At 38.0% G+C, this 26,576-nt stretch overlaps 2 protein-coding genes across 9 annotated transcripts in view; one reads left to right on the top strand and one right to left on the bottom strand.

The window, feature by feature from the left end:
- The window catches only part of GTPBP8 (GTP binding protein 8), a 48,576-nt gene that overhangs the window by 16,789 nt on the left and 5,211 nt on the right, over window positions 1-26,576 (bottom strand). For 5 of the 7 annotated variants that reach the window (XM_025990051.2, XM_072723134.1, XM_025990050.2 and 2 more), the window contains 4 exons: window positions 26,111-26,241; window positions 24,862-24,961; window positions 22,788-22,906; window positions 3,893-3,995 (listed from right to left, as the gene is read on the bottom strand). In XM_025990051.2, coding sequence (XP_025845836.2) covers window positions 3,893-3,995; window positions 22,788-22,906; window positions 24,862-24,961; window positions 26,111-26,241 — 453 coding nt within the window. Of the gene's footprint in view, window positions 1-3,892; window positions 3,996-16,891; window positions 17,408-22,787; window positions 22,907-24,861; window positions 24,962-26,110; window positions 26,242-26,576 lie in introns of those variants that run through there. The other 2 variants (XM_025990054.2, XM_072723141.1) reach the window with 1 other exon arrangement.
- On the top strand, window positions 186-13,830 carry NEPRO (nucleolus and neural progenitor protein). 2 transcript variants are annotated; one of them, XM_025990047.2, is made up of 9 exons: window positions 186-419; window positions 2,375-2,529; window positions 5,558-5,637; window positions 6,188-6,319; window positions 6,724-6,801; window positions 7,490-7,851; window positions 7,999-8,060; window positions 10,490-10,737; window positions 12,610-13,830. In XM_025990047.2, exons 1-9 carry the CDS (start codon window positions 317-319, stop codon window positions 13,070-13,072), a joined length of 1,683 nt encoding a protein of 560 aa, XP_025845832.2. In that variant the 5' UTR covers window positions 186-316; the 3' UTR covers window positions 13,073-13,830. The 2 variants fall into 2 exon arrangements, with proteins under 2 accessions (XP_025845832.2, XP_025845833.2); XM_025990048.2 differs by lacking the exon at window positions 186-419 and adding an exon at window positions 599-827.

The raw sequence follows: 26,576 nt of genomic DNA, 5'->3' as shown, positions 1-26,576 counted from the left end.
CTACCCTCTTCGGCGATTCTGAGTAGGACTGGGACGGAGCTTCCCCCCACCCCGCCCCTCCCCGGGGGTTTCGGATCCGCGGCCAGGTATCGGAGACCAGGGACTGGACGACCGTCCTTTCCAGGCCACTGTATTTGGTCCACGATTCGCGAAGGCCCCGCCCCTCGCCCGGGCCCCGCCCCCCCGCCCGGCCCCGCCCCGGGGCCCGCCCCCCGCCTTCTTTCTCCCCCCGATTTCCTCCCTTCTCTCCTCCCCCGGTCGCTCCGTTAGGTCTCGCCCAGCTCCGCCCTTCCAAGCCCCTCCCGGGCCTCCCAAGATGGCCGCGGTGCTGGCGGGCCCGGAGCCGTGGAACCGCGTGAGAATCCCGAGGGCGGGGAGCAGCAGCGCGCTCACCGTCCGGGACCCCGACGCCGCCCTGAGTGAGTGAGGGGCCCGCGACCGGCACACGCTTCCGGAGGCGGCGTCCGGCGGGCCCGGCGCACGTGCGCGGGGGGCGGGGCTTCCTGGGCCCGCGGGACTCTGGGAAGGGGCGCGGGGCGGGACCCGGCAGAGGGCTCCCGGCGGCCGCTGATGCCGGCAGCCCCGCGGGGCCCGTGGCTCGCTCTGGAGTCGCTCACTAAACCCACGACGCCGCCCGCACGGCCCGGCCGGAGCCAGCCCCGCGCGCAGGGGGCGGAGAGGGGGTGCAGCTCGCCTTGGGCAGGAGCGCTGCCCGGAAGCCCTGTGCCGCGGGCCGCCAGCCGCCCCGTTCGCCCTGCAGGCTGCGCTGAGCTCCCGCGAGGGCGCCGGGGCCGCCGCCTTTACCCTGCGATCTTTCGGGCCCCCAGGTCCTTAGCTGTGAAACGGGGTTCGGGGCAGCCCGGGGGGCTCAGCGGCTGAGCGCCGCCTGCAGCCCGGGGGGTGACCACCCTGGGGATCCGGGATCGAGTCCCGCGTCGGGCTCCCCGCTGGAGCCTGCTTCTCCCTCTGCCTGGGTCTCTGCCTCTCTCTCTCTGTCTCTCATGAATAAACAAATAAAATCTTTAAAAATCAATCAATCAATCGGGGTAAGTCCTCCCTACCTCTCCCTGGCTGTTAGCATCTAATGATGTTATGAGGGGAGCGTGCTCCTACACCTGTGTTTTAGCCATGGTCCCTGTTTTTAGGCAGAAGGGCCCAGTATTGGGAGCCTGGCTCAGGGGCCAAATCGGATTTGAATCCTGGCACTTCGCTCTGCGGGCGCGGGCAGGCCGGGGGTGTCGTGTAACCCTCTCGTGCCTCGGCTCATTTTCAAGTGCAGGTAAAAATAGTACCTGCCTCATAGGGCTGTTTGGAGGAAGAGTCACTGTTAAAAAGTGCTTGGAACAGGGCCTGTATGGTGAATAGACCTTCAAGGGATAGCATTAAGTACAACCTATCAAATCCTCACACCCATCTCACCATCCACCCAACCTGTGCAATGTATAGATTCATTTTGCCTCTTCCTCTATTCAAAAATTCTTTAACAGGATTTCTGTGAGGCCTGGAAATTCAGCAGCTCCTCAGAGCGGTCCATTCTGGCTTCTTAGAGTTGGGCAAGATGAAGTTCTCCGTGTTCTACAGGAATCCGTCTTTGTATTACATCCATCTGGGAGGCTGGCGCTACCCTTACTGCCACCTGGAGACATTAACTCCAGCTTCTGCTTCACAGCTTTTGAGACTAGGAAGCAGTTCCCTCCTCCTGCTGAGCACCCCGTGTTCAGTCAGGCCTTCACCAGTATAACTTGCAGTTGCCACACTGGTTTCTCTTTTCTGAGTATATCCTTACCTGAAAGTAGTACCCGCATACAGCACCTTTGCTTTTAAGGAGTTTATCCATTCTGTCTTGCTAGGGGATTTTTACTTTTTTTAAAGATTTTATTTGTTTATTCATGAGACACACAGAGAGAGGCAGAGACACAGGCAGAGGGAGAAGCAGGCTCCACGCAGGGAGACCCACGCGGGACTCGGTCCTGGGTCTCCAGGATCACGCCCTGGGCTGAGGGCAGCGCTAAACTACTGAGCCACCCGGGCTGCCCCTAAAATAGGGGATTTAGAGAAGTTTATAACACATACCCCACTGTCAAGGTACTTAGGTGTAAGTATACACCAAATGATTGCAAAGTATTCATATGAAAGATTAATAAAAATCATAATAACATAGGATACAAAGACACTAACAGAAGCTCTCCGTGATTTCTGGACTCTATCTCATCGGCCGCCATTTTCTATCTTCTCACTTAGAACTGTTCATTATGTTCTTATAGTTGTTTGTTTTTAATCCACTTAATAAGGAAAGATGTTCCTTCAGAGTATTTTTACATAATAAACTTAATGTAGAGATACTTACTAAGTCTTATTAATATCTCTGGTTTAGACCTCTGTGTTGCAGCTGTAATTAGAGAATGCGGTCTTGTTACACTGTCACTGAAGAGCCAAACCTTAGATGCAGAAACAGATGTGCTATGCGCAGTCCTTTACAGCAATCACAACAGAATGGGGCGCCACAAGCCCCATTTAGCCCTCAAACAGGTAAGGAGGCAGCCTTGTGTTAAAGACTCAACATGTTTACTTGATGAAAATGAGATCACACTGCCACCTAATACTTTGTTATTTAGGGAAACTCAATTACTTGTGATTCAATAGATCCTTAGTCCACAACTGCCTGTGGACTTTCATTATTGTTTCCCCTGAAAGCATTTCAAAAACCAATTTATTCAGAAAGGAACCATGTTTAATTCTTTCTCAGTCTTGTTTCTAGTGGGTAATTTTCATGAAAAGTTTTCTTCATTATATGTAATCTGTAATAAATTACAGTGCTTTTGCCTAGTTCACAGATACAGTGATTTGAGCAAGACAAAGTGTTGGATTAAGAGAATTTTCTGAACACAATAAAAATCCTGAAATCATAAAAACAACACAAGTTGTGTGCTGTGGGGCACATAATCTAATCAGTAATATATTAGACTGAATGGTTGTATAACAAGTTATGGAAAGTGGTTTCCTATAATTTTTAGAGTTTAAGACAAAATGGGCCCTCTTTGTTAGGGACTACATCGTATAGTCAAGTCTAAGCTGGGTTCCTTATAAGCTCATTCATTCATTCACCTTATTCATTCTGCAGGTATTTTTTTTATAACTTTCTATGTGCCAGGCACTGTGCTTGGTGCTCAGTATACAGGGGTGAAAAAGACAGACATGTTCTCTAACCTCACAGATTTGTGCTCTCTGGTTAATTTTCCACTCCTATTACCTAAAGCAAAAGAATGGAGATTTCTTCATCAAAGAAAGATCTGGGAGCATGGTCTTTCTCTTAAGTTTTCTTCTCTGGGGCAGCTTTTCATCTCTGCACGAGTCTTATAAAACCACACTTGAATGTATTTCATATTGAACATACAGACTGAACCTATTTTTTCCTTCTGGCTTCCAAGCTGTAAATAATTATTCAGTCAGAAAAAATTGGTGTTTTCTCTGCTTCTTCCTTTTATTTGGCTCTCCCATTCAGTCAACTGATCAGTCAAAACTTCCTCTGCATCTAGACCCATCTTTGAGTTCTGGCTGCATCTTCTTTTTTCAGACCTTGTCAACTTTCAGTTGCCTTGCTATCCTAATTGATCTTTCCTCAACTCCAGTCTTTACTATACTCTGGCATATTCCATATGCAAAGCCAGGTTAATCATCCTAAAAAATAGCTTTGATTGTTTTCTAATGGTTCTCCTGAATAAAGATGAAACCTTTTAGCTTGACTTATAAGATCTTCCATGATCTGGCCTTTTCAGTTTTCTTTAGCTCAGGCTTCTCTCTCACTTTCATATATTTTATATTCTAGTCAACCTGAACTCTTCACAAGTTCCCCTGATCACCATGTTCATTTTCTCCCCTGACTTTTGCTTACCTGGTCCTGTATGTTTAGAATGCCCAGCCCATCTGATGCCTGGTAAAGGCTTTCCCATCCTGCAAGTCCCATTCCAAGCCATCTGGCATTGATAAACTTCTTCCTAAGGTGTAACAGGAGGGCATATTGTGATAATCTCATTTTAAGTTGCATTTTTTGATTATTAATATAGTTAACTCCTCTTTTATGACTGTGCGCTATTTGGGATTCCCCTTTGTGCTTCTCTTATGATATTGAGTATGGTCTGCATGTGGCAGTTATTTGTGTACGTTTTGTGCTCCCTACTATAGGGAATGTGTTTTATGCTGCTGCAGCTACTATCCCCATTCCTACTACTGCCTTCTATCTGTTTAACATTTCACTATTTACACATTACTGTCATCCACTTGACTTTTTTCTCCCTTCAAGGAAAGCTAAGTAGGAGAATTAGCATGCATCCCTCTAATGTTTCCATACATACAGCACAGAAAATAGTCTTGATTCCCCTTTCTGTATAATACTTTTGGTATATGAAGACTGTTCTTAGCTTGTTTCAGTTCTCTTTGCCTTGCTACAATTCTCAAAATTATTTTCCCTTATTTGTTTTGAATCATAGCTCACATACTGTATTTCCCAAGTTAATTTTACCATCTTGGTTTGTCAATACTTCTCTCAAAGTATAGTGTCCAAAATTAAAAACTGAAAAGATAGGTGCTAACCTCCAAAATTTGAAGATTATTGCCTCTCTTGTTCTGAAAACTATGCTGTTATCACAGAATCAACTCTGAAAATTTTCATTAGTATGTATGTGCTTTGGCAAGATATCTTTGCTAGTATCAGTGTCCCATTCAGATTTTAGACCCTCAAAATCCAGATGCAGTCCTGTACATGCCCTTTATGTGGTATTTCCTGAGGACTATAGAATTCTTACCACATTTTGCATAATGGATAGCTCTTACTTTTTTTTTTTTTAAGATAAAAATGCTGTTAGGTGCCTACTTAACACTGTGCTAAGTACTGAGTTATAGTGGGGGATAAAATAGATGAAATATATTGCCCTCATGGAGCTTACATTGTAGTTGAAAGGAGAAAGACCATCAATCAATTAGTCAGTTGATCAAATGTCAGATGGTGGTAAGTGCCATGAAGAAAAATAAAGCAGGAAAAGGAAGAGTGCTGAGGGGATTGCAATTTTAAAGAAGGCATATCTTTTATTTTAGTATTTAAATACTTTATACGTCTTATTTTTACTACTAGATTTTTATAACAAGAGAAATAGTAGATGTTCAGTATACATTTGTAAAGTGATTTGTAAAATCCGTCACTTGCCTCATTTCTGTGGCCATTTCCAAACTGTTGAAATTTAGTAGTTAATTAATTTACTATCTTGTTTTAATAGTTTGAGAATAATCTCATATTTACTTTGATGCACTTTATAGCATCAATCACATCCTGGCATATAGTAAATTTTTAGTTATAACTTGACTTGAGACATATGTTTGGCTGGGTTAATTTCAAATTTTTAAGCAGGAGCAATTGCTTTTGGGGTGGATTACCCTAAAATAAAGTTATTCTCTGGTATTCAGTATATTTCCATACTTTTAACTTTTGCATTTATTTGCTTTCCTGGTCACATCAATGGCCATGTCAGTATTATATGAATTTGAGCTGCTCTTCCCCTTTCAGGTTGAACAATGTTTAAAACGTTTGAAAAACATGGAATTGGAGGGTTCAATTCAACATCTGTCTGAGTTGTTTTCTTCCAAGTAAGTGGTCCAGTTGCTTTCTGATGGGCTTTGTGGTGGGTTGGGAACTCATGGTCTTCAATATGATCACCCTTTGGGGACTTTTCTTTGCCTGGTGCTGGGATATAACCCAACAGGGGAGCTTTACAAATTTTGTTTTAATAAGGGGCACCTAGGGGACACCTTTGTGGCTCTGGGGTTGAGCGACTGCCTTTAGCTCAAGGCATGATCCTCGATCCGGGATTGAGTCCCACATCAGGCTTCCTGCGAGGAGCCTGCTTTTCCCTCTGCCTGTGTCTCTGCCTTTCTGTGTCTCTAATGAATAAATAATTACATCTTTAAAAGAAAAAATAAGGGACACATGGTTTTTGTGATATTCTCTCCTCAGTGGGAGGGACTGGCATGACACTGGTAGGGTAGATTATATTGAAACATTATTACATAATCTACCAGTCATTATTGAACATAACTACTTCAAATTGAGCTTCTAGCTCATCTGCACTTGAAAACTGTACTTTACAATTAATGAACTTTAAGAATGAAAGTAACATTCTTTTCCATTTTTGTGAAGCAAAAACCAGCCAGTAACTACCAAAGCATGTGTTATTCCCAGCCAACCAGTGGTCGAATTGGTGCTCATGAAGATTTTGGGAGCCTGCAAGTTGTTACTTCGCTGCTTGGACTGTTGCTGCAAGACATTTCTGTATCCTTAAATTAACTAAAATGCTTTCTTCTGAATTGGAATTGTTTGGATATACTTAATAGTATTTCTGTTTGAAAGCTAGGAGGTTTGTGGAAGTTATAACCTATTAAAATTTTGCTTCTTGGCCTCCTTTTCCTAGGAATTGCCTGATAGAGCCATTGCCAGAGACTACCAGTCTTCATCTAGCACATACTACCCTAAGGGCATTGATAGAAATTCTTAGTCGTAGAAGCTAAATAATGAGAGCTCTATTTTTTTTTAAATTTTCCATGACTGAAATAGAACATGTTTAAAGCTGAATTTCTTCAAGAAAATTCTATTTCTAATCTGTTTCTTTCATAAATATAATTTATAAAACCCAAATTACTTTGGTTTTGTTTTCCAACTTTAACTTGATTCTCCAGCTTGACTGTGAAACATCTAGGTTTGCAAGAATTCATTATTTTAAACCTTGTGATGGTTGGGCTGGTGAGCAGATTATGGTATGTATGTATGTACAGACCTCTGAAATAATTTTTTTCATCTAACTCAGCCTAGGTTTTCATATTTGTTTTCCCATGGGATGTTAATGGTGCAGGGGTTCCATTTCTTCACTTGATCAGAGTTTATTTGGGGTGAATTGGGAACCTACGTGTTTGGTCAGGTCTTTGATGTCTTAACCTGGGTTTCTTGAGTACTATTTCCAATCTTGTTTATTCTGCTTATTCTTAGAGGTAACGACATTAGAATTACCAATAGCTAACATATTATTCTTTTCTGTAATAAGAACAGCTTTAATTTTTACTGATTATAATAATAATACATGCTTTATTTAGACACATTCCAAAAGAATAGAGAAGATGTGAAGAACCTGAAATTTGCCTAAAATCTCACCACCTAGCTAAAACCATACATAAGATATTGATGCATATCCTTTGAGACATCTTTCCATTTAGTACTTTATTTAGTTTTAAGTAACATTTTTTTTTTTTTTTTTTTTTTTTTCCTGTTTGGGCTAGACTAATCTGACTCTGCAAATATGTGCTGGAGCCTTTTTTTTTTTTTTTTTTTTTTAATCTATAGTGGCAGACTGATACACATTTATTTTCAGCTTTGAATCTGTTGTAGTTATTACATAATTTGCAAATTATAATTACTGGCTAATTCATGACTTCCTATGTTTTTTTCTAGGGTTCTCTATAAAGGTATTTTGAAAAGGCTGATCTCTTTATATGAGCCATTGTTCATATTGCTTCAGGAGGTCTCTAGGATTCAACCACTGCCTTACTTCAAAGATTTTACCTTTCCTTCTGATATTGCTGAATTTTTAGGACAGCCCTATTTTGAAATCTGTAAGAAAAAAATGCCTACAGCTTTTGCAGCTAAAGGAGTAACTAAATTGTTAAATAAACTGTTTTTAACAAAAGAGCAATCACTGATGTCTAACAAAGAAACTGTGCTCAGAATTTCCAAAAAAGCTAAAGAAATGAGGATCAGTACACAGAATACTGTGGATCTTGGGCAGCCAATAAAGAATAAGAAAATCATCAAAGGTAATTTGCTTTGATATAACACATACTCTTAAAATTCTCTTTATTTCTTTTGTAGTATTTTGGCAAGAAATATCATATACTTAAGAATTCATTGATTTGAAATAGTATGCCTAAGCTTTTGTATCTGTGGTCTCTCTATCTCTGCAGAAAAGTCATCAGAATTTGACGTGAGAGTTTTCTGCAAACAGTTGAAACACAAAGCTATGCAGGTTTGTCTGGCTTATAATTACTATGGCTTATGAGTTCTGCTAATTTGTAGAGTAGATGTCACTTAACCAAGGGCAGAGATCGAATCTTTGTTTTTATCCCCAGCTCTTAGCTTAGTGCTATTATAGTTCCCAGCCTATGCTTCTGAATGAATAGAAGTACTCCCAGGGGTCTAAAATCAGGTTATAGAATGCCTTTAAAAACATTCTATTCAGAGTTCACTAGAATTTTAAAGTGTCCCTAGGACCCATTCCATAGGTGTGGAATATATTAAGAGAATAAGCTTTGGGGGCACCTGGGTGGCTGTTAGTCAAGCATCTCACTCTTGATTTTAGCTCTGTGGTCAGACAGAAATGGTTTTAGTCCTGGCTTTAGTTGTGACCTTATGTAAGTTTCTTGACCTGCCCACACCTCTTTTTTCTAATATAGTATGCATCTCATAGGGTTATGTAGTTTTAATGCATGTAAAGTGTTCAGCAAAGAGACTGGAGTATGGTAAGCTCTTAACTGATGTTAGATGTTATTAGCTACTGTCATCGTTACTGTCATCCTCATTTTTTGTCATGAGGTTTCTCTTTCCCAGTTTAAGCTTTAACATGATTCCTCTTAGTGTCTGTCACCCTCTTTCATGTGGTAACTACTTGACTTCTGTTACCATCTGTCCTCTCAGATTGTTTTCTCCTAGTTTTCTGCATGGATTATTTCTTTTTTTCTATTTAAGAACTTTTAATCATTTCTGATAAGTCAGAGTACTTTCTTGAATGTTTACAAGGTGTCTAGTTTAGATTTATATTCTGTCCAATATATGAGTTCCATCATCATCATGATAGTCATAATAATACTAATACATATATTGCATTTACTCTTGAAATGCTTTGCGTGTATTATTAGTTCCTACAATCCTTGCAAAAGCCTTGTAAGGTTGTTGCTGTTATTATTGTTTCCATATTTCAGGTGGGAAAATCGAGGCCTGGATAGGACAAGAAACTTGCTCAGGCATACCACAAATACGGGGCAGAGTTGGGATTTGAATGCAAGCAGTTTGGGTTCACAGTCTTTGTTCTTTACCATTATATCAGTCCCCCAAATCATTTTCTCAACTCTGTCTCTAGAACTATGGCTCTCTGATCCTTGAAAGTTCTGTAGTCCCAACCAGCTGTTCCTGGGTGAGCTGGTTGTGAAGCAGTTTGGTTGGTCAGCAGCCCCTATTCATGACTAGTCACTACCACAGTTTGAGCAATTAGCACTAACAGGCTCAGCTTCCTTTTAAGGTCAGATTTCTTTTATCAAGTCAGCAGCACACAATATTGATAGGTCTCTACTTTTATATTTTCTACTTTTTTTTTTTTTTAAAGATTTTATTTATTTATTCATGAGAGACACAGAGAGAGAGGCAGAGAGAGACACAGGCAGAGGGAGAAGCAGGCTTTATGCAAGGAGCCCGACGTGGGACTCGATCCCAGGTCCTTAGGATCATGCCTTGGGCCGAAGGCGGTGCTAAACCGCTGAGCCACCTAGGCTGCCCGATATTTTCTACTTTTTATGTTTTTCTTGAGAGTCAGAAATTTGGAACAAGTTTTGAATGAAAGATAAAAGCAGACCTAGTAAGTGGCATATTTTCATAAAAACAAAAGTTGATACAATTCAAACTTTACTTGACAGAGGGGGTTGAAAAGACAAAGGTGCCACATCAAACGATGGCTGAATTGGAAGTGTTGCTCAGTTAAGCATTTTTAACGTACATTCAGCATCATTCCTGTCTTAGTGTGTTTTCAGCAACATTTATGACTCATCATTGAGGAGTAACTCAGGGTATAGAAGTAAGTGACAAACAAATTTGTGGTAGTGTATTAGTATCAAGGAAAAGGGCTCTTCAGAGATTATTTTTCCTACCAGATGGGCTTTGACCAATATTTATTCATGTAGAGTTTCATTCTTATGTATAGATTAAATAGATATGTTAGAATATTTATATTTTCTGTCTGAATTCAGTTATAGATAGGACCTTTGCTGCACAGAGGGGAAAAAATCTTGTGTTAGAAGTGATGGATAAAAAATTAAGATTTTTAAGACAAAGGAAAGCACATTGAGCTTTAAGTTCTCCTTCTTTTATTTTATTTTATTTTATTTTATTTTTTTAAATTTTTATTTATTTATGATAGTCACACAGAGAGAGAGAGAGGCAGAGACACAGGCAGAGGGAGAAGCAGGCTCCATGCACCGGGAGCCCGACGTGGGATTCGATCCCGGGTCTCCAGGATCGCGCCCCGGGCCAAAGGCAGGCGCCAAACCGCTGCGCCACCCACGGATCTCAGTTCTCCTTCTTTTAAAAAGACATTTTCTAATTTTTATAGTCAACTTTTATCTGTTGTTACATATTTACAAGTCAGTAGCAAATCCAATATACTTTTCTCACCTTTCCATATTTCAGGAGACTAAATGTTCTCAGTCCAAACTAAAGGCAACCAAACATTCTCCTCAGAAAGCAACAGGAACTCCCAGTGCCAAAAGTTTTGTGCAAAGATTTCGAGAGGCTGAGACTTTCATTCAACTTTCTGAAGAAATCCAAACAGCTATTTTATGGTGCAGGAGCAAAAAACTCAAGACTCAGGCCTCCTTTCTGGGTAACAAACTTCTTAAAAGTAACCGGCTTAAACATGTGGAAGCTCAAGGCTATAGGTAGGTATATACTAAAAATTATATTCCTTTACTTTTTCTGTTGTTACTTAGGGCAAAAGTGTATATATTCAAGTCAGCTTTTTAAAAAATGGAATGTCCAGTAGCCCTAGGGGGGCTAAGAGAAGGATCTATTCAAACTGCAATTTTGTTTGCTTTTGTTGGGTACAGCTGTATCATTGGGAGGAAGAAAGTTGGTTAACTGGATGTATTCATTTATATTTTTCACCATTCCATGTGTTCATTCAGAAAGCCTTAGGAGTGTCTATGGCATGCTAAGCCTGGGGATAGGTTGTGTAAGACAGATTTAATCCTCATGGAGCACTAGCTCTAGTTCTCACTCTAGTAGGAGACAGCCAGTCTGCCCACCTCATGCAGCAGGATGAGGGTGTGAGAGAAGTGTCTGCCTCTTATAAGGACACACACCAGACTCTGGGTTTTGGGTCAGGCAGTGTTCATTCATGGGTGCCTAATTCTCCATATATTGATTTCTCCCTTTTCCTGATTTAGATTCGCAGAACTGCTTAAGGATGTGAGCCAGTATTACTTGAAACATAACACTGAAGTTATGAATGAATTGTTGGAACTATTTCTACATTAGAGTCATTTAAAGATCTGTAGCATCTAAAAAGGATCTATTCTAGGGTGAAAACTCAGCCTGAGATGGAAAAGGGGTAGATGAGTTACAGATAATATATTTTAAGAGTTAATGAGAATGGTAACAAAGTGGTATTTGGTTAAACCTTATTCCCTACCCCACAAAAATACTGCTCTTTAGTACTGCCCTGTTTTGCTGCTTCAGTATGTTATATATTACAGTACATTTTAAATTTACTTAATGTCCATGATAACTCTGTGAAGTAGGCAGTATTACTCCCATTTTGTAGCTGAGGACATAGGGGATTTTTCTCATATTGTTAACAGCTGGAGATCTAGAACTCAATTCAGATCCTCTGGTTCTTCCGTTTTTGTTTTTCTTCTATTTCCATTTCAGTTAGGAAGTACGCTTACCCTCTTCCCCACTTAAAAATCGTCACTTACAGTAAGACAAGAAAAGTGTTTAGAAACTGATCCTCCTGAACTACTACATTATAAAGAGCTTCCTCAAAGTTACATATTTATTTAAAAAGGAAAAAGGGGAGGGTGACAGGGTATAAGTTACAGACCCATGCTAATCTTTTGAAATCTATCACAGTGAGGCAGTTAGCAAGGCACTGATGTACCTTGTCACCATACCTTATTCAGAAGCAAAACACCTAAACTAATCAGCTATTTGAATTCTGAATTCCCCAACTTGAAGACGACGTATGAGTCACAATTAGGGTAGCCCCAGGTGTAGGTGGTCTATGTCAGCAGCTCTGTCTTCTCATTCTTAAACTCCCTCCTCCACTTTTATTCCTTTCCACTTGTTCATTCTCAGCTACAACATGAAGTTGTTTATCCAGAAACGCATTACTGCATCCAGGCAGATTGTTCTATTTGTGATACATCCTTTCCCCAGCTCCACTATTACACTCTGAACTTTAGCAGTTATCAGGGAAAAGCTCTGACACTGAAGTAAGGAGGGATCTCACCATTCAGCTGTCTTGGTAGGCAGTTGTAGGAGCTACTTTATGTTGGGAACATAATGGGGGCATACTTGGCTACACCCTGAATCAACAGGGAAGCTCTGCTCTGAAAACACAGATTTGGGTTGAAGCTCCTATTTTCATATTTTTTGTGATGATTCTGGGGTTGTACACTTGTAGGCATAGGACTTGTAGATAAATTGTGTACTTTTCTTTTGGGAGTTGGTAAAATAGAGACAAAAGTTTTTGAAAATGTTTTTCTATGTCTTAATCCCAGATTTTTCCTTTCTCTTGCTGTCTTTTAAAGTTTGCCAAAGAAATTAGAATGCATAAAAACATCTATTTGCAACTGCCTTCTTCGTGGCTCAGGAATCAAAACTTCAGAGCGTCTTGTGAGACGAAGAAGATCTCAGAATAGATTTTTACTGGGACAGAGGAAACCGCAGAGAAAGTTGCAATTGACTCTTTCAAAAGAAATTCAGCAGTCCCCTCAAGGGACTCAGAATGCTACAGATAGCAGTAAATGGAGACTCTCGCACTGTACAGTTCATAGAACTGATCTCTACCCTAATAGTAAGCAACTCTTGAGTAGCAGAGTTTCAGACCCTGTCATACAAACTAAAGAGAAACAAATTCATGAAAACCTTATAGGAAGCAATGAAAATGAAACTGATTCATGGAAAATGATGCAAATGGACAAACATAATACATCAGGAACGATTAAGGAGACAGATGACATTGATGATATTTTTGCTTTAATGGGAGTTTAGATGCTCAAATATAGTGCTCACATTTAAGTGCTTAACAAACTGGTCCAGTTTTCTGCTATTTTACGTGAAACTGCTAAAAAAAAAATCTGCAAGGACTTGGAAGTGCTAAGAGGTACTCAGAGGAGCTGCTTTAGTATAACATTGTACAGCAGTTCATTTCCGTTCAATAAACGTTTATAGTAACTGTCATTTAACTGACAAGTATTTGACTATTAGTCAAATTTTGACTTTTAACTTTGTACCAGGGGTTAAGATGAAGAAACTACCATATCCTATCTTTGAGAAGCAGATATAATTCCTTGGTTAAAGCTGGTGGATCCCTGGAACAACAGAATTAAGAACTGAGTGAATAGGTTTATAAAAACCTACTCTGTGCCTTCAGGTATATGGGGAGTTGAGTGGGGTGGGAAATATCAAGTGACCTTAAAAGGTCACTTTGGTCTTACTGGCTCCGTTTGTAGGTAAAGTAAATCCACTGCTGAACACCGTTTGTAGCTTCAATGCCTGTGCTATCTTGATTACATATTAGAATCCATCATCACAAGGGACTAAAAATTTTGCCACTAACTGTATTATCAGGGAGACTGGTCATGCCATTAGTTTACTTCATTTGTTCACTTTATCTCACAGGAGGGCATCTCACAGGAGAACTTACGGAGTTCTCCAAAAGTTTTTGGCTTTTTTTTGTTTTGTTTTTGTTTTTGGTTTATTTATTTGGGTGCTAGTGACAGATTCTAAATAAACTTTTTCAAAAAGGATGTAATGTGACATGTGGTTATTATACCTGAAATACAACAGGAAAACAAAGTAGAAATAGATGAGAAAGTCAAATGAAAAAAATAAAACTTAGCTGACACAAAATAGACCCAGGAGTGAGGTCACACATAAATTTATAATTTAGTGCTGATGCTGTCATCTGACATTTGTATACTGTTAGCACTGTTGCTCAGGGCAAATCGTATGTATTTTTGAATGGTCTAGTTTACTAGAATTAGGTCAGTAAGCTATTTGTTAAGAAGTCTGTAGCCTTAAGTTTTATCTTACATGTAGATTTATAGAAAAATAAAACAGTGCCTGGTATGTACCACATCTTTCTTTTCCTTGGCCACCATCACTCTATTTCCTTTCCATTCTTTATTTGGCCTATTCTTTCTGTACATTTTCCTGCTTATCTATACTAGTGGTTCTCATACATTGTGCTGTTTTGAGAATCACTTGGTGGGTTGTTTAAAAATGCAGATACCTTTCTGAAGAGACTGATAAACACAGCCAGGGGATGAGGACAGAAGCCTGCATGACCTCATGACCCTGAGATCTAAACCCAAGCTGGGATCAAGAGTCAGACTCCCAACTGACTGAGCTACCCAGGTGCCCAGAAGCCTGCATTTTTAACAAGGAGCTTAGATGATTTTGATGCAAGTAGCCTGCGAAGCAGAGTTAAACACTGCTTCAGCTTCTTTTTTTCCTGAAGCTTTGCTAAACATCTTGATTTACTTCAAAGTCCTTAATTTCTAGTCACTTTTCATTGTTTATATTTTTCCTGTCTTCCTACCAAGTGGTAGAAGCTACTTGGTGCCTTATAACATAGATAATACTAAGGAGATCTCATGACCAGTCTAGAAATAACCATCAGCTTTTACGATTCTAAGATTTAAGGTCCAATCTTGTTTCTGCTTTTATTTGTTATTTGCATATGACTCCAGAGTTAGGTTCCCTGGGCTTAGACTGCTTCATGTGAAGTGGCATTATAGTTCAAGGATCATAAACTCTGACAGCTGAAGGAGACTTTGGAGATTATCCCTCAGTGGAAAAACCAGTGTTCAGTAAATTGTCTAAGGAGGTAAAACTATAAAGCCTGGATTGGACTATAGGCCTAACACTTTCTTGTACTTCATTAATGTTTCTTTGGAGTAAATTTCTTCATCTCCTCCTTCTCCCCTATTCTAGATCAGTTAATCTTTCCAAACAATTTAGAATTCTAATGTTTTAAATTTTAAAAAGTGAAATCTGTGATATACAAATCATGTATTAGTAATAAATTAGATTAGAAACTTCTGTTAGTGGGGCACCTGGGTAGCTCAGTTAAGCATCCAACTCTTGATTTCAGCTCAGGTCAGGATCTCAGGGTTGTGAGATTGAGTCCCATGTTGGGGTCTGTGATGGGTATGGAACCTGCTTAAGATTCTCTTTATCCCTTTCCCTCTGTTCCTCACCCCACGCCCCAGCCCCTCCAAGAAAACTCCTGTTAGTGTGTCATCACAGTGAATACTGATTTTCCTGCCCTGGTAGCATTAAAACACTCCTCTCATTTGTAAGAGCACTATGCTGAGGCCTCCCATTCCAAATCCACTTAGCTTTTTTACTTCAGCCACTGCTGTGCCAACCAGTTTCCAGCAGGAGTGGACAACTGCACTTTGCCTCCTGTTCCAGAGACCCCTCACTTCCTGCTCCTTCTGACAAGTTGCAAGAACCACTTGGCACTTAGGCATGCACAAACTGGAAGAATTGGGGAGAAGGCCACTTCAAAGACAACTCAGAGGCACATTTCCTAAGGCTCCTCTTCTAGAAGGTCCCTCAAGATCAAGACTAGTACTTATGTGATGTCCGACTCCTCCATCCTTGATTGACTCTCCTTCCTTCTGTTTCCTTTCTTCATCACTCCTGTTCCCTGGAATCACTTCCCAAATAAATGACTGCATGCAAACTTTTGTCTTGGACTCTGCTTTTAGGAGAACCAAGGCTAAGACGAGCAGTAAAGTAACACTGGCAGGCAAAATGATGACTTCTAAGATCATTCTACTGTTACCATATATTTTACTTTGTGAATACCTAAAGGTTTTTTTTGTTTGAGCTTAAAACACTGCTGGTTAGAACAGACCAGTGCTATCAACTATGAAAATATATTCATAATTGAATTTCCCTAAAAAGCCCCAAAGTTGTTTTACAGCCTTAAGGTTTTATCTGGGGCTACTGCAATAATCTTGTAATATTCACTCTCACTTTGAAAAGCTAAGCCACTTACTTACATGAATAGGTCAGTAGCATCTTCATAAAAATCTTTTCTGTTAACTTTAGCTCAAAGGAAGGCTTTATCTTTCCATTCTGAATCTTACTGTACCAATTCTAAACAGGCTGAGCGACTTTTTTCTCGCCTTTTGCAAATACCAGTTTTCTCAAAAAAAACCTAGTTTTTGCTTTTTGTCTTTCACTAAAGAAAATGTTTTCTCCTCTATGACAGGAGGTTTTCTGTGATAAATCTGAGGTTTGCTGTTTCTTGGATTGGTTTCACTTTATAAATCTGTAAACAGATATCCTTTACACATATAATACCATTTTAATCTCTATAGCTTTGCAAATTATAAATGAAGGGCAGAGAAATCAAGTAATCTGCCCAAAGCCCAACATAATATTAGAACTGAAACTTAAATTCTCGTCTTCTGATTCTGAATCCTGTGTTCACCTGAAGGTGAATGACTCCAGCCTCATCATGGACTGACTGAAATTTTATCAAGAATATTATTTTATTTTCAAGTAAGGACTCAGAAAAAAGATAAATTAAGGCATTGAGAGGAGCATTTCTCTTCCATCTCCCTATAAGTGCTTAACAGAAAAGTAACCCCTTTATTAACTACTCAATTTTAATACTTAAATATACATAATAAACATTGTCTTTAAAAGGCAAAAGCCCAATAAAAACACAGCATCTCTAGGTAGCACTAAATAGGTTTCATATTATGGATTTCTATATGCTCTTGTTTGCCAGTTTGTTAAAATAGGAACATTGCTAAAACAGGAACTGTTAAAATAAAACAGTATCTGTCCTAATGAATAGCATAATTTATTATTTATAAACTTCTTTTTCCCAGCACAAATTCATTCTTGGTTTGGGAAGATGCAGGTTTTATTTATTTATTTATTTATTTATTTATTTATTTATTTATTTATTTATTTATTATTTATTTATTTATTTATTTATTTGACTTCATTTATTTATTCATGAGACACACACAGAGAGAAAGAGAAGCAGGCTCCATGCAGAGAGCCCGATGCGGGACTCGATCCTGGGTATCCAGGATCAGACCCTGGGCCAAAGGCGGCGCTAAACCGCTAAGCCACCCGGGCTGCCCAAGATGCAGGTTTTAAAGCTGAAATGATCCTTCTGCAAATTAATAGGTACACAACATTTAAAACAATGCTGAAATTCTAGGTGTTCAACTCTAGTTGGCATAAAGGATTTTGAATCTTCAGCTAAATTAGAGGCCATCAGTCTTAAGATTTCCTGTTATATTTGCAATAAAACATCTCAACAGATGGATTCCAGAATAGGTCACAGAACTGTGAAAAGAAAAGAAAAATTTTCTTTACTTCAGATGTAGTAACGTATCTGAATTCATCTAACTTAAAAACTCTTTTAAAACTCTTGAGTTTCATATATGAAACAGAATGTCTTAATTTTTCCTCTCTTCTGCCAGCCTCTTCTATTTTAAAAATGATGATCCATATTCTCAGAATCCTAAAAATTTCACCTTATCCACCAATTTGCCTTTTATTAACCAGACTAAGTTTTTTATTTTTTATTTATTTATTTTTTTATTTATTTATGATAGTCACAGAGAGAGAGAGAGAGAGGCAGAGACACAGGCGGAGGGAGAAGCAGGCTCCATGCACCGGGAGCCTGATGTGGGATTCGATCCCGGGTCTCCAGGATCGAGCCCTGGGCCAAAGGCAGGCGCCAAACCGCTGCGCCATCCAGGGATCCCCTAAGTTTTTTATTTTTGAGGTATAATTGACACATTAGCTTCAGTTGTATAACATAATGATTAGATATTCGTATATATTGTGAAAAGGTTGCAGTAAGTCTAGTTAACATCTGTCATCAGGCATAATTATAATTTTTCTTTTTCTTACGATGAGGACTTTTAAGATTTGCTCTCAGCAACTTTCAAATATGCAATACAGTATGACAGTCACCATGTTGTACATTACATCTCAACGACTTATTTTATAACTGGAAATTTGTACCTTTTGATCCCCTTCCCTGTATCCCCTATCCTCCATCCTCCACCTCTGACAACCACCCATCTCTTTATCTATGATTTTGCTTTTTTGTTGTTTCCCAAATTCCACATATAAGTGAGATCATATGGTATTTGTCTTTCTCTGCCTGACTTACTTCACTTAGTTTAATCCCCTCAAAATCCACCAATGTTGTCACAAATGGCAAGACTTCATTCTTTTCTTCATTCTTTTCTAATGGAATTGTATTCCATTGTACGTACATAAACACTACACTTTCTTTGTCCATTCATCTATCAATGGACAGTTAGGCTGTTTGGTATCTTGGCTATTGTAAACAATGTTGCAGTGAATGTGGGGGTGCATATATCTTTTCAATCAGTGTTCCTGTTTTCTTTGGATAAATACCTATAAGTGGTATTTTCAGATCATATGGTAATTCTCTTTTTAATATTTTAAGGAACCTCATATTGTTTTCCATAGTGTCTGCAGTGATTTCATTCCTAACAGTGCACAAGGTTTCCCTTTTCTCTACATTCTCACCAATGCTTATTATTTGTTTTTTGTTTTTTTTTTTTCCTTTTTGATAATAGCCATTCCAATAGGTGTGAGGTGGTATCTCATTGCAGTTTTGATTTGCATTTCCTTGATGGTTAGTGATGCTAAGCATCTTTTCATATTTTCATCTTCTCCTGTTGTTCATATGTCTGCTTTCTTTGGAAAAATATCTTCAAATCCTCTGCCTATTTTTTTATTTTTATTTTTTTGCTATTGAGTTATAGGAGTTATGTAATAAGCCCCTTATCAGATATATGATTTGCAAATTCTTTCAGTAGGTTGCCTTTTCCTTTTGCTGATGGTTTCCTTTGCTGTGCAGGAGCTTTTTTACAGTTCAGTGTAGTCCCTTGTGTTTATTTTTGCTATTGTTGCCTTTGCTTTTGGTGTCAAATCCAAAAAATCATTGCCAAGTCTGATGTTAAGTGTGTAGGTTTTCTTCTAGAAGTTTTATGGCTTCCGGCCTATTTTGAGTTAATTTTTGAGTATAATATAAGACTGTAATCGAAGTTTCATTCTTTTGCCGACACCATTTACTGACATTGCCCTTGTCCCACAGTATATTCTTGGCTTCTTTGTCATAGTGACCATATATATGTGGGATTATTGGTGGGCTGTTCTGTTCCACTGATCTATGTATCTTTTTTTGTATGCCAGTACTACTTTTTTGATTACTGTAGCTTTATAATATAGTTTGAAATCAGGGAACATGATACCTTCAGCTTTGTTCTTTCTCAAGATTGCTTTGGCTATTTGTGGTTCCATACAAATTTTAACATTGTTCTATTTCTGTGAAAATGTCATTGGAATATCTTCTATTTTGCTTTTTATTTCCCAGACTAAAAGTTTTGATCTTTTTAGTTTGTTTTTTTTTTGTGACAAAGACTCAACAACCTTAATACTTTAGACCGTTTGTTATTTTTAAAAATTATCACCATTATTGTGTCTATTATTGTCTACTCATCTTACTATATCCATCTATATGCATCCATCCATTTGACAGCTGGAAGTGACCACATGGTTTCTTAGGATACATGGACTTTTTTGAATACACTATGACTTTTATGGATATAGGAATGGTATATACCTGTATATAAAACAAGTAAAATATTTTCTCCTGTACTCCTGATTCCCTTCTTGATAAAATACAGCATTTTAAGCTTTTTGACCAACGCTGTCTGCTTGAGAACAGCCCATAATGATTTCTGGGTTATAAGTGAAGTTTAGCATTTAAACTTTGCCTATAGCCTTAAAGGCCAACATTTGCTGGACTGTACTTCCACCTTTCTCCTACAAGGATCATATAAGAAGAGAAGGAAATAAAACCTGACATATTTTATAATAATTATTTCGTGAACAGGCCAAACTTCTTTCTGGAGGGATGGACTAGGACTTGGTCATGAGCATAAAACCAAGGAATGTGTTTAACTATTTTCTGAATTGGGTTTTGAGAGCTACAGAGTATAGCCTGCCAAATTTCTGTATGTGGTCCCTATGGTACAGTGAATGCTGAAGTTCTTGAAAGTCACCAGGCTCCTACACCTCAGGTCTTAGACTTGTATGGCTTCTGCAGTACTTTGGTCACTTATGGTGAGTACAGAGGCAACAGTGATTCCAGGACCATACAGCAGAGAATGCTGACATATTTAAAGAAAGGATTATCTCTAAAAAGTACTGAGAACCTGATAATCTGGGTTGTTGGCCTAACCATGCTACTTACTGATTTTTGGCAAGAAAGGAAATTAACATTTATTATATGGCTGTGTGTACATCAGTCACAATACATTTTATTATTCTTCTAACAATCATATTTTTACTAGGGAGAAAACAGACTCAGAAAATGAAGTAAGGGATCCCTGGGTGGCGCAGCAGTTTGGCGCCTGCCTTTGGCCCAGGGCGCGATCCTGGAAACCCGGGATCGAATCCCACGTCGGGCTCCCGGTCCATGGAGCCTGCTTCTCCCTCTGCCTGTGTTTCTGCCTCTCTCTGTGTGTGACTATCATTAAATAAATAAATAAATAAATAAATAAATAAATAAATAAATAAATAAATAAATAAAAGAAAATGAAGTAAGTTGCTTTAAAATCTATAGTCAAGAAGTAAAGATTTATTTATCCATGACAGACACAGAGAGAGAGAGGCAGAGACACAGGCAGAGGGAGAAGCAGGCTCCATGCAGGAAGCCCAGTGCGGGACTCAATCCTGGATCCTGGAATCAGGCCCTGAATCAAAGGCAGATGCTCAACCATTGAGCCACCCAGGCTTCCCTGTTCTATTTAAACAAATATCTCTCTGCTACTCACTTCACTTCTTTGACTTACAAATAGCCCTAATTAGGCATAGAGATGTTTACTCTGAGGACCAGGTAAGTGTTATGAATGATGTAGTGACGTAACCACCCCAAGACCATCTGTTTGCAGATAGCTCAGTTGTTATTAATGTCCAGCCACAATCCAATCTGATTGGTCTGATGACATATAGCTCAAAGAAGTGTGGAACTACTGTTAGATCATTCCCTTGTTTGGAACACTATAATTCTATTAATGTAGGTCAAGAAAACACTGTCAGTTTTTTCCAGCCTCACTGAACTGTTAATTCATATTCAACTTATAGTCAACTAAAGCTTAATTTTTTCCCAATAAATGCTGCTCTTAAGCCACAATCTGTCCATCTTATGTTTGTGCTGCATTTTTAGTGAAGGTCTTACTTCCTTCTTATTAAATAGTTAAAAGAAACAGCTATTGGGGATCCCTTGGTGGCTCGGCGGTTTGGTGCCTGCCTTTGGCCCAGGGTGCCGTCCTGGGGTTCTGGGATCGAGTCCTGTGTAGGGCTCCCGCTGTGGAGCCTGCTTCTCCCTCTGCCTGTGTCTCTGCCTCTCTCTATGTCTATCATGAATAAATAAATAAAATCTTAGAAAAAAAAAAAACAGCTATTGTCCTATGACAATGCTCAGGGCTCTAAGAAGTAGGATTTCACTCCTGCCTGTAGGAATCTCCATTGTACAGATGGGACACAGACAAATGAACAGGATAAATTCCTGAATGAAAGTCAAGGGAGAAGAGCATTTTGTAGAAATGAGTGAATGAAGGATTTTGACAGGCATGTTCATAATTACAAACAATTTAAATGTGATCTGGATTGGTAGGACCTTGAATAACTGATGAAGGGACAGTTTCATATAAAACTGTTACTTGGTTTCATTATTTCTTATAGCAAATACTATAGTGCCTTCCATAAAGAAGTTAGAGTAAGAAAATCATATGGAAATGATACTGTATCTTTGCTCTAGTACAAGGCACTTACTACATCCAAGGTATATGCTCAAAGTACACTCATATTTCATCACTAAACTATATCAAATATCTCAAAATTGCCAGCTCGAGAAATAACCATTCTGTCTGCTACCAATGCTTAATTCTAACTTACGTGAAGCATTTCTTTTTTAAAGAAAAATTTTTATCCCTCACAGCCTGAAAAAGGTTTCTTTCATAAAAATAATGTAGTTTTTTTTGTTTGTTTTTGAAAGTGAGAAAAGCATGGTAGTATCTTTATTGTGGCTACTGTTTAGCTGATTTTAAAAAGTTAAAAAAAAAAAAGTAAAAAAGTTTGGGCAGCCTGGGTGGCTCGTGGTTTAGAGCCGCCTTCAGCCCAGGGCGTGATCCTGGAGACCAGGATCCAGTCCCACATTGGGCTCCATGCATGGGGCCTGCTTCTCCCTCTGCCTGTGTTTTTGCCTCGCATTCTGTGTGTGTCTCATGAATGAATAAGTAAAATCTTAAAAAAAAGTAAAAAGTTTTCACTTCTGCTGTCATCTAGGGTTGAGCTAGGCTGAGGCAGAAAGAGAAGGAAGATACCTACAGGGAAGATCCAGCAAAAGACTGCAGAAAGCAGACAAATTAGAGGGAAGAAAAAATAAAAGTGCTGATGGGTTGTACCAATAAATCATGGTTACGTGTGTAGTCTTCCAAACTCCTCTTATTTTAAGTGATACCTCAATCAAAGAAACGCTATATAATATATAACAAATACAAACTAAGAAACACTATATATATATTTATATGTTTTGTATGTATTTATATATATATATATTATATATGTGTATCAAACACAAAGGATGTTAGTTACAAAATAATTCAAGTCTTACCTTACAGGAAACAACTGAGGAAAACATCCCTGTGTTTCACTTTCAACAAATTTTTGGATCTGAAGCACTTGTTTTAAAAGATGTCCCTTGGAAGATTTGTCAATTTTTGTTAATACCATCTGTAAGAAAACAAATATGCAAGCATTGGAAATAAAGATCTTATTAATATACAGTTTTACACACTTTAGCTACAATTTTTAAAAAAGATTTATTTATTTATTCTAGAGAGAGAATGAGGGCACAGGAGGAAGGGCAGGGGGAGGGAAAGAGAAACCTTAGCTGACTCTGGCTGAGCATAGAGTCCCATGCAGGGCTCAATTCCACAACCCCAAGATCACAACCTGAGCCAAAAACAAGAATTGGACACTTAACCAACTATACCACCGAGGCATCCCTAGCTACAAATGTTTAATAACAATTAGGTGACCTTTGTAAGTTTCTTAATCTCTCTATACTTATTTTTTCATCTATAAAATAAAAGTGACACCCCCAAAAGGAGTTACCATGAGGATTAAATGAGTTAATGCATGCAATGTATAAAGCATGTATGATGTGTTTGCTGTTTAATGGTGCTTTAAATACACAAAGCCATAATATCTTGGATTCAAGACCAGTGAAAAGGACCCTTGAGCCATATTTGCAATTGACATAAAACAAATGTTTCATGCAATCACTATATATGTTAACTAAGATACATAGAATTATTGGGTTGATCCATATAAAATTGCCAACTTACAATCATTTTTGACCAGGAAATAGTTCTGCCTTAAATGTAATAATATAATGGAAAACTAGAAATCAGGCTATTTGTATCTTATATCCACTACAATTATAGGAATGATTACAAAATCAATTAAAAAGTAAAACTTTGATCTATCAATTTTCCTGGGGAATTTCTATAAAATTAAATTTCCTGAAATAATAACCTATGCTTTTCAGTTATAGAAAATGTTAATGGCAAAAGGAGTGAGAGGCAGAAAGTCTGTGGTTTCTAATGACTTGTGAGTCCCTCCAATTGGGAATCTTTCCTCATAAGAGCAAATATGCTGAAATTTAAAAGGAGGCATAATTTTTCTATCACAACCTCTTTTCCAAAGAAGAAAGTAATATTTCCTTAAAGTTAAAACTGAGAAAAATATATGATTTCACAAATTGGTATCTATGATACCAAATTAGGAATGCTATATCACTTAATAAAACCAGTTTGGCACTATTGAGTATTTTCTGCTATATGAACTATAATCCAACCTTTGGCTCCTCATACTAATTGTAGTTCTAGCTTTTGCTTCACAGGGCTTTTGCAAATCCCCAAATTCCATAACCACAAGAATACAAAAGTGTTGCTGACTAGCAACATGGTTGGATTTGCATTAAACTTTACTGATACGTTTTAGTGGTCTCCTAACTTTTTTTGAAACCAAGTTATAGTCAATGGGTTCTTCACTCTTCCTTTGGAACTCTGGGGTGCTATTTTATCTGGAGAACTCATGAAGCAAAGAAAATATAGATACTAACCTACTAAGTTGTCTATTCTAGGAAAACAACAGAAAAAACAGAGGTATGATATTCCCAGAAGAAATTTTCTTTTCTTAAAGAATGTAAAAATCCTACCTGTGTATGCTGGAGCCAGCTATTTTCTTGAAATGATTCTTAAACTTCAAAAACTAGCAAATTTTTCAGTTGCAATTTCATTGACATTTTGGTAAGTACTATATGCAAACTGCTGTTAAAAAGCCACTAACATGTTTTAGACAAGTATTTATATTGCCATTAAAAAAAATGAAAGGGAAAAGCACTTCGGAACACTAAATGAACAGTTTAAAAATACTTTGATTATAATTTTGAAAACCTAACGCTGAGAGAAAGAAAAGAAAATAGAAGTACCATAGAACTTACCTATTAAAGGCTGATAAAAAGATTATTCAAAAACTACTCTTGCAGAGGTAAGATCTGCTCTCTCACTAAAGAGAGAGCAGACACACACACACATACACACACACACAAACTCAAGTGCACACGCATATACACAAACTGGTATTTCCAATAGCAACCATAATTCAAAAGAAATACTTACCACATAAGGTAATGCAAATTCTTCACACATTCCTATGGCAATATTGTCGGTTTTTTGAATTCCAACAACACTATCCACTAACAAAAATGTTCTCATCAAACTATAAGAATGCAGAAATAAAAATTAATGACAATATAAAATATACTCATTCATTTCTCCCCCTGACCCTTACTATCCTAAGAAATTTTTCCTTTGGATAATTTTCACTCCAAAATTTAAAAATTTTTTAGACAAAAGGAATTCTCGGTTCACCAGAAGTCCATCCTACAATCCAAGAAATCTCAATGCTGTTACTTTCAATCACTAAATTTACCAAATATTAATTTATTTCAATAGCAAGTATTGGACCTAAGATCCCCTGCCAAGGACTGGACACAAAGATGAATGAGTCTCTTCCTTTAGAAGCTTGAACTCTAGTGGGAGAACAAGAGATGACCTCAATTACCTATAAGTTATCACAAAAATGTCTAAATTTTCAAATAATACTTTAAGACTAACAGGTAAGAGAAAACAGACACATTATGTTTTGTATTTTTTTGTGTAAATATTTCATCTTAGTTTCTATGTAAAGCTATAACAAGCAAGATACTTGCAGATACTTCTTTATACTTCAAAAGTTTGTTTTATATGTTGTGGTAATGCTTGAAACATAGAACTGCCATTTGACTACTTATGGAGACAACAAAAGTAACGTTTATAGATGACGTGGTGTCAGAAGTATTTAAAATAGGGCAGCCCTGGTGGCTCAGCAGTTTAGGGCCGCCTTCAGCCCAGGGTGTGATCCTGGAAACCTGGGATTGAGTCCCACGTTGGGCTCCCTGCATGGAGCCTGTTTCTCCCTCTGCCTGTGTCTCTGCCCCTCTCTCTGATGAATAAATAAATAAAATATTTTTAAAAAGTATTTAAAATATACTGAGGTTTATTTATTTATTTATTTAAATATACTGAGGTTTTTTTAAATGTGGTAAATACCACAATATAAGAAAATTAATGAACTCTGCTGAAATACATTTATAATCTCAATTTAGAAAACCCCTTGAATTTAACATTAAGCTAATCTACAGGAAAAAAATTAAGCAAGCATTATATACCTTGGCCCTAAATATTATATTACAGAATATTATGAGAGTAAAATGTACTTTCTAAAAGAAGTCACTTGATAATGTGAAGTCATAATGTGGAGAATGTTAATGTTCCATTAATGAAAATGTGCTTTTGGATTAAACTTATAAGAAAATTTTTTCCTTACTTCCTTCGTTCTTTTAGATAGGTCTCTACCATGTCAACAAAATCTTCGGGAGCTCTATAGCCATAACCTGGCATGTCCACCAATGTAAAATATTTTCCAACTTTGAAAAAATTCATTTTCTTTGTGTGTCCCTGATAAAATAAATGGAAAAATAAAAGCTTTCTTAAAATATGTCCTTTACATGTTTAATGACTCAAAATATTTTCTATTCAATCAGCAAATATTTATTAAGAGCCTAAGTGTCCTGAATATAATCCTAGCTGTGCTGATGATGATACAGGAAAAGATAAAAGAGAAGTGGCTGGTGATAAGCTTAGATGACACTACTTCTTCCCTCCAATTCATTCTTAAAAGAATCTATATGACTTAAAAAGAATTTTTGATTAGGAATATGTACCCAAAATATGTTGGGAGTCTTTTCATTAGCTCTCTCTCTCTCAGTGAAAAGTTACCTTGTAATAGTGTC

Source organism: Vulpes vulpes, chromosome 1 (assembly GCF_048418805.1).
Source record: "Vulpes vulpes isolate BD-2025 chromosome 1, VulVul3, whole genome shotgun sequence".
In the NCBI taxonomy this organism is placed as follows: Eukaryota; Metazoa; Chordata; class Mammalia; order Carnivora; family Canidae; genus Vulpes; species Vulpes vulpes.
The sequence above is the reverse complement of the archived record's forward strand: the minus strand, read 5'-3'. Positions and strand labels throughout refer to the sequence as shown.

Bases quoted from the DNA above. Each gene is read 5' to 3' on its own strand.
- NEPRO (XM_025990047.2), top strand. From the start codon at position 317: ATGGCCGCGGTGCTGGCGGGCCCGGAGCCGTGGAACCGCGTGAGAATC. The intron at 2,530-5,557 runs GTAAGGAGGCAG...TTCCCCTTTCAG, and splicing joins CCCATTTAGCCCTCAAACAG to GTTGAACAATGTTTAAAACG. The intron at 7,852-7,998 runs GTAATTTGCTTT...CTATCTCTGCAG, and splicing joins GAATAAGAAAATCATCAAAG to AAAAGTCATCAGAATTTGAC.